This window comes from Poecilia latipinna, unplaced genomic scaffold (genome assembly GCF_001443285.1).
Source record: "Poecilia latipinna isolate Pla-1442-1.1 unplaced genomic scaffold, P_latipinna-1.0 Scaffold474, whole genome shotgun sequence".
NCBI lineage: Eukaryota > Metazoa > Chordata > Actinopteri > Cyprinodontiformes > Poeciliidae > Poecilia > Poecilia latipinna.
Window position 1 is genome coordinate 236,563 of NW_015113090.1, and position 7,078 is coordinate 243,640.

At 37.8% G+C, this 7,078-nt stretch overlaps 1 protein-coding gene across 1 annotated transcript; it reads right to left on the reverse strand.

Annotated features, from left to right (window-relative positions):
- Positions 1 to 358: 358 nt before the first annotated feature.
- On the reverse strand, positions 359 to 2,841 carry nanp (N-acetylneuraminic acid phosphatase). The gene is made up of 2 exons (XM_015039506.1): positions 2,661 to 2,841; positions 359 to 1,246 (listed from the first exon to the last, which is right to left on the reverse strand). The coding sequence occupies exons 1-2, from the start codon at positions 2,748 to 2,750 to the stop codon at positions 605 to 607; spliced, it is 732 nt and encodes a 243-aa protein (XP_014894992.1). The 5' UTR covers positions 2,751 to 2,841; the 3' UTR covers positions 359 to 604.
- Positions 2,842 to 7,078: the final 4,237 nt, after the last annotated feature.

Genomic DNA, 7,078 nt, shown 5'->3' on the forward strand with positions numbered 1-7,078 from the left:
GGTGATCGGTATCGGTAATCGGTATATCGGCCATCATGGGTGATCGGTATCGGCAGGAAAAAACCTGATCGGCACATCTCTAGTTTGAAGTTGACAGGAAATTTAAAATCATTTGATAGTTTTGCATTTTTGGAAGACTTGAAGATTAATACCTAAACACCAACTATAAAGTCTTTAAAAGAGGCAATCATTAAAAAACAAAACTAATAAATTAGCAATGCTAAGCCTGGCGGGGGCACAAATAAAGCCTGGTGGCCCGCCAGGCTTATTATACACTGAGGGAAACCCTGTATATAAGAGCCGGGTTTCTGCCAGGAAATCAACAAGTTCAAATGAGCTATTCCAGTTCTCCCAAGGATGCTTTTCTTATTTTTAATTGATTTACTCATTTATGTTGCATAATCACTCCAGCCTTGAACAAAAACAGTTAAAATAAATCATTAAATATTCAGGTTAATGACTTTAATGCCCACTTTGTGGAGGTAAACTTCTGCACACCCTTCACCCTCATTGTAGTGTCTTAAATTTTATATACAGTGTTAAAAAGTTGATAAAATATCTGTAAACATATGGAGGTTAAAAAACAAATCTGTTCACATTCCCATCACTGCAGCTGTGCCAGGACGGCCGGCAGGTCCAGAACAGACAGGACAGTGTAGTCTGGTTTCACCGGACCGTCCAGCTCAGACCCGTCCGCTCTGTGAATCCACACCGTGGCGCGAACTTTGGCGTTCACCCCACCCTGGATGTCTGTGTCCAGAGAGTCGCCCACCATGACGCAGTCCTGCGCCTCCACCTGCAGCATGCGGAAGCACAGCTGGAAGATGGACGGGAACGGCTTCTGCTCAGCGTGATCTCCGGCGATCACCACCGCGTCGAAGAACTCCTTGCATTCGGCCGCTTCCACCTTTTCCCTCTGAGTCCGAGCGTCGCCGTTGGTGAGCAGCAGCAGCTTGTACTGGCCACGGAGCTGCCTCAGCAGGTCGCGCACTTCCGGGGTCAGACACAGAAGCTCCAGCCGGCTGTTCTTCCACAAATAGTAGCACTGAGAAGCCAGATCGGACGCGGCGCTGCCTCCTGTAGTCTCTGCGATGCTTTCCGCCCAGTGGCACATGCGGATGTCGTCCTGGGAGGTGCCAGGCGGCCGGTCGGGGCTCTCGCGCAGCAGCTTCAGCTTGAATTTATCACAAATGCTGCGGACTGTGTCGTCGTCCAGGTTCAGTTTGGACTTCAGAATCTCCCCAGTCTGCAAAATACACAAACCAAGCCACATAAATAGGTCTGAAGCAATTAATCGTGATTAATTATGAAAATAATCACCAACTAACTTAGTAATCGATTAATCGTTAGTTGGACTGAAAAACATCCATTTGCTGAAAGATCTTTACATCAAGATGCTTAACCTTTGTTTTGATTCTGTCTGACAGAAAATCCAACTCTTTAGAATTTTGTTTTACAAACATACACATTAACTATGTATAATTTGGGTTGTGTTAATAAGCAATCACCGCTCGTAAAAATAAGAGTTTTTCCAGGGTTTTGGGAGGAAAACTCCTCCCTTGCCAGTGTTATGCCCAGAAACGCATGCCTGCCCAAAATTGCATCCCCTTTTCATTCTCCCCAAATATTATCCTATTGATATAAAACTTATACCAGTAGTTCATGGAACTATTCTGGTTATGTAGAAAAAGTTATTTTACCCTTAACATTTTATTTCTCAAAGTTAGAACAGGGATGCATTTTTTGGCAATATGGATTTCCAGCTTGCCACGATATGCATCCCCTCTATTTTGCATATTTTGGCAGGCTGGAAAAGCAAATTGCCAAAAAATGCATACCTGTGCTAACTTGGAGAAATAAAGAGCTGAAAGGATTTCACCTTTTCTACGTAATGACACTTGTTCTCTGAGCTATAATTTTTATATCAACAGGATGGATGCAAATATTTTCAGGCTCATGAATTAAAATGCATTCCCTCCTACATTAACAGACTAGAAAGTTAAGCATGATGTAAAATGTTCTACATAATGGGCCTCTGTTTTGTAATGCTTTTAAGCTGTTATGGTATCAAAAGAAAAAACAGAGAATTTCAAACCATTTGCGGAGAACGTTTTCAACAGAGACTGGCTGAAAAAAAGTTCGACTCATATGTGTCAATAAAGGTGTAAAAACCGTATTTATTTCAAGTAATTTGCGAAATAAAACCCACCATTTTAGGGATTACATGGTTAAGAAACGTGATAATGTTACAAATATCTTTAAAATTTCCTCTTCGGTCATATTTCAGTCCGGTTTCTCGTCAATATGCGAGACTTTAGACCGATGCGCGCTCCCGCGAGAGGGGATGCAATTTTGGGCAGGCCTGCGTTTCTGGGCATAACACCGGTCTTCATAACTCCTTTCCAGGTCGTGCACCGGCAGTCTGTTAAGGAGCGGACACCACGTCTTCATTCACTTCCCAGTTCGTTCAAATATCGACTCTTTCTTATTTATGCCGTGTAAATTAAATAAAATACGGCACATGTAAACAGGTTTTCGCCATAAAACAAGTAACGCGAAGGTTGTTGACTTTAAAACCGAGAACTTTAGCTAGCGACATCAACAAGTAGCGGAAGTTTTAACTGAAGTCCCCGGAGAAAACCATTTTTAGCTGTCATCACCTTCTTTAGAGCCACTTCGCCGGCGAGACTCGTGTCTACGAGCGTGTTGTCCAAATCAAACAGGATCGCTTTCACAGCTTTACCCTCCATTGCAGAAGCACACCGTCATTCAACGCTAACCAGGAAAACAAACACAGCTTTGCGGAAGCGGTGCAAAGTGAAGTGCTTCATGGGATTTGTAGTTCTATTGACAAAATGACGCATTTTCACAATATTTCCTCTAGATGGCGCCATGCGCACACTGAAACTAAGATATATAGATAGATAGATAGATAGATAGATAGATAGATAGATAGATAGATAGATAGATAGATAGATAGATAGATAGATAGAATTTAGCTTGCTTAATTAAGGACTTTCGCACTGTCAATGTAGTTAAAATTTGGTTGCAAGCTAAATATTTAGCTTGGAAGCTTAATATTTAGTTAGCAAGCTATTTAGTTTACAAACAAAAATATTTACCTCGTTAGCTATTTAGTCCAGAATAGCAAACTATGATACATACCAAATATTTAGTTTTTAACTTGCTAACTGAATATTTAGTAAGAAAGTTATATATTTAAAGTCAATCTTAATATTTAGTGAGCAAATTATATAGCTTGCAAACAAAAGTTTTAGCTCACTAACTAGTTATTCAGTCCAGAATGTTAAACTATTTAGTTTACGAATGCTAGTTTACTAGAACTAGAATTGCTATTCTTCTAGCAATTTTAATTTTAACTACAATTGCTGTAGTTAGAAAGCAAAATATTCAGTTCCCAAACTAGATATTCAGTTTACAAGCTATTTAGTTTACAGACAGAATATTTAGCTTTTAGTTTGATAACTGAATATCTAGTTAGCCAGTAAAATGTGAAGCTTGTAAACTAAGTATTTAGCTAGCTAGCTAAATGTTTATGGAATTTATATATTTTTTAATATCTAGTTAGGTAGATAGGTATCTATTTAAATAGCTAGCTAGACAGACAGATAGTAAATATTATACCATACTATTAGTAAAAACACCATTACAAGCCTACTAAAAATGCACCAGTTTTTCTTTAGCCTGAATTGACACAAACCCTTAATTTTAATAAAATTTCAAGAAGAAAACCTTTTTAAAAGGTCGCAGTTTGGTAGGTTTGGGATTAAAATATAAACAATTTGTGTCTCTTAAAGTTTTTAAGAATTTGTGGCCAATCCCGAATAAAAACCCAAAGAAAGCAGGTGATCCAAATTAAGAAAAGAGTTAATTTTGTTATAAATAAGAAAAAGTGCTTTATGTCATGAAAACATCATACAGTCACAAACGTTACATTTTGTTGAATGCCATCATCAAAATCATCTATAAACATCAAATATGTTGATCAATGTTCCATTTATTATTCATTATTAATTACTCTTACTTGAGTAAATTCTTATGGCTACTTTTTACTTTTACTTGAGTAAAATATGATGAAGTAGTGCTACTCTTACATGAGTACAATTTTTGAGTTTTCTGTCCACCTCCCGTTAAACAAATGTAAATAAATTAAGTTTGACGAACTTAATTCAATTACACATAACAAATTAACTGAAACATTTTTAGTTGGACAACAAATGCAACAAAATTACCATATCAAGCACTTTAAAGTTTAGAGAGGTAACTATTATTTTCATTGGTTTCCAGGATTTAACAATAAATCTGCTGTTTTTTGTGTGTGACTGAACATCACAGACTGTCCCAGACGCTTATTTTAAAGTATTAGTCTCGCTTTTCTAAATAATAAGAACAATTCTACTAACAGTAACAATAAAAACCCCTACGTGACTCCTGAGCACGCATAATGCCAATTTAAACAGCATATTCCGTGACACGCAGCCTTTCAAAAATAAAAACATTCCTCAGCTCTTATGCAACCTGCGCTTTAACTCAGCCTCTTATCTGGCAGCGGGCCAGAAGTTCACACGCAACGCCGTGCAGAGTAGCTGCAAAACCTTCCCATCAGATACCACAACAAGCCTTTCTCACATTAAATAGGTGTTCTTCCAGCGCAGGTGCCTGTAGGACAAAAAGAAACTGGCCTAAATATCTCTGAAACATTCAAACATGCCACCTGCTGCTTGCATGGGAAGGAACTTTAAATGAAAGAGCGCTGCAAATTAAAGCCTTATTTTTATTGGCATTAATAAAAAAAAATAATACTTAAAAAATGGAAGTGAAAGATGAGACGGTGGATGCTTGAAAAGAAAACATAAAACTGGAAAGGTGGAATTTCCCCTCTAATGTGAAGGGGGAAACAAAAGTGAGATGATTTCCTTCATGTTTCCGAGAAACAGAACTGCAACATTATCATTTTTTGGCATTTTCTGCCAATGTCGTCACTGTTTTTCACCTAGCTTAATTTTATTTTTTGTTTTATCATTTACCTGCCTGTGATGTAAATGTTGTGATGCACGTTGGTCAGCTGAGGTTGTTAAACTTTTATGTTCGGTATCCGAGTCCGCAACGTTTCTGCGTTTATCAGGGTGAGTGGCCGGATCTGACGTTTCAGCTGGAGATGGACGTGTCACCGACACAAGAATGACAAAACTTAACGTGTAGTTTACAATTCATCGGATTATTAGAGTATGTAGATTATTAAAATTCCTCGAGGCAAATTATCTGCCTTGAAACCTTGTTAAGTTATGTTTTACTATTGCATAGGGCCATGTGTTCCGGCCGGATAGTTATTTTTCGTTGCTCTCACTTCCGCCGAAGAATGCTAAGTGCTATTAGCATAAAATAAGTCTTCTTTAATTCCGGGTTTTCATCGTTTTTCTGAGGTCTAATGTTTTTGTGCGTACAAAGGTGCAAATATTTATTGCACACATGTGCACAAAAGCTCTAACTGGTGTTGTAAACTTAGAGTTCATCTATTAAATTGACTAAAATTACTTCCAGGAACGGAGAGATTCGCTGTCCGCACGGAAATACTTGGATTTATCACGGTGGGTGGCCACATTCATAGACATAATATAAGCCTTATATTATGTTTATGGCCACATTATCGCTTCTTCCTATTATGGCGAATCGCAAACTTACCGCCACCTACTGTACATGTTACATATCTCAGCTGGAGACGGTTATTATGCGAGTAAATGACACACAAGAAATTAAAAAAAAAAAAAACTTAGGATGTGGTTTAGAGCTGCAGTGATTCATTGAATCATTCGAGTACGTCGATTGTTAAAAGTCCTGAAGACAAATTATCTTCTCTGAAGCTTCTTTAAATTATGTTTTACTGTTTAGCGTTGTGTTCCTGCCGGATAATTATTTGTGTTGCACAACGCTCTTGCTTCATTGCCGAGCAATGCTAAGTGCTGTTAGCACAACATACATCCTCTTTTCTCCGGACATTTAGTCGTTTTTCGGGGAACTCGTGTGTTTTCTGTGTACAAAAGTATATTTGTCGGCTTTCTACTGTATTATCTTTATTGCTAAATTGAACATAATTTCAAATTTTTGCATAATTTTTATTTTTTTATGTACTTTTAGGATAATTTTTTACTGCTCTGTAGTTTTTACTTTTATTTGAGTAATTTTATTATGAATTATTTCTACTCTTTAGTAAAATTTCTGGATTTTCTGCCCACTTGCAGTTTTGGTTAATGAGTGTTTGTTTTTTGTTTTTTTATTGAAAGAAACTGATTTTGACTTGTTTTTATTTTTTTGATTTTATAATTTTTTTTGTTACTTCTATGAATTTTTGTCATTTTAGTCTTTAAAATACCAAAATGTCCATTTATCTTTACATTTTGGTCCACCTGATGATGTAATTTTTAAATATTAAAGGACTGATAATTTGATCATTTACTCAGTACTTGAGTAGACTTTTTACCAAATACATTTCTACTCTGACTTTTTAATATTTCTGGGTTCTCTGCCACCTGCTTGTCTGTATGAGAGCAAGAAGACAATAACCAGAACTCTGGCAGCCATTTTGTTGCCCAATCAGAACTTTATTCTGTCACAGAGACAAACTCTGGCCACACACTGGATGTCAGATTTTAATCAAAGTCAGGGAATGTGGACTGTTTAAATACAGAATGTTGGTGTGTCGGATGCAACTTGTCAAGCTGCACGTACACATAAACAGAAGCAGAACAGAACGGTTATGTAAAGCTCTCTGATAAAGCGGTGATATCCTTCCTGCTGGGTCTATATAAACCATCCATTGGAGATGTGAACGTTTAAATCTGCTGCAGCTGCATGCATCAGTAGCTGCTACTCTGCACCAATCCAGGTCCGTTTAAGTTGCACATCTTCTTAGGAGATAGATGTAATCCAAAAAGAGGGAATGTTCCTGCCAGTGAAAAGGTTGGACCTCCCATGGTTGTTGGGCAGATTGCTATTGCTGCTGTTCTGATGCACCTGAGCTGCTCTGACCGGCGACTGAACCGCAGCAGCAGGAAGCAGC

Coding starts and splice junctions, on each gene's coding strand:
- nanp (XM_015039506.1), bottom strand. CDS start 2,750: ATGGAGGGTAAAGCTGTGAAAGCGATCCTGTTTGATTTGGACAACACG. Junction 1,247..2,660: donor GCGAAGTGGCTCTAAAGAAG/GTGATGACAGCT, acceptor TGTATTTTGCAG/ACTGGGGAGATTCTGAAGTC.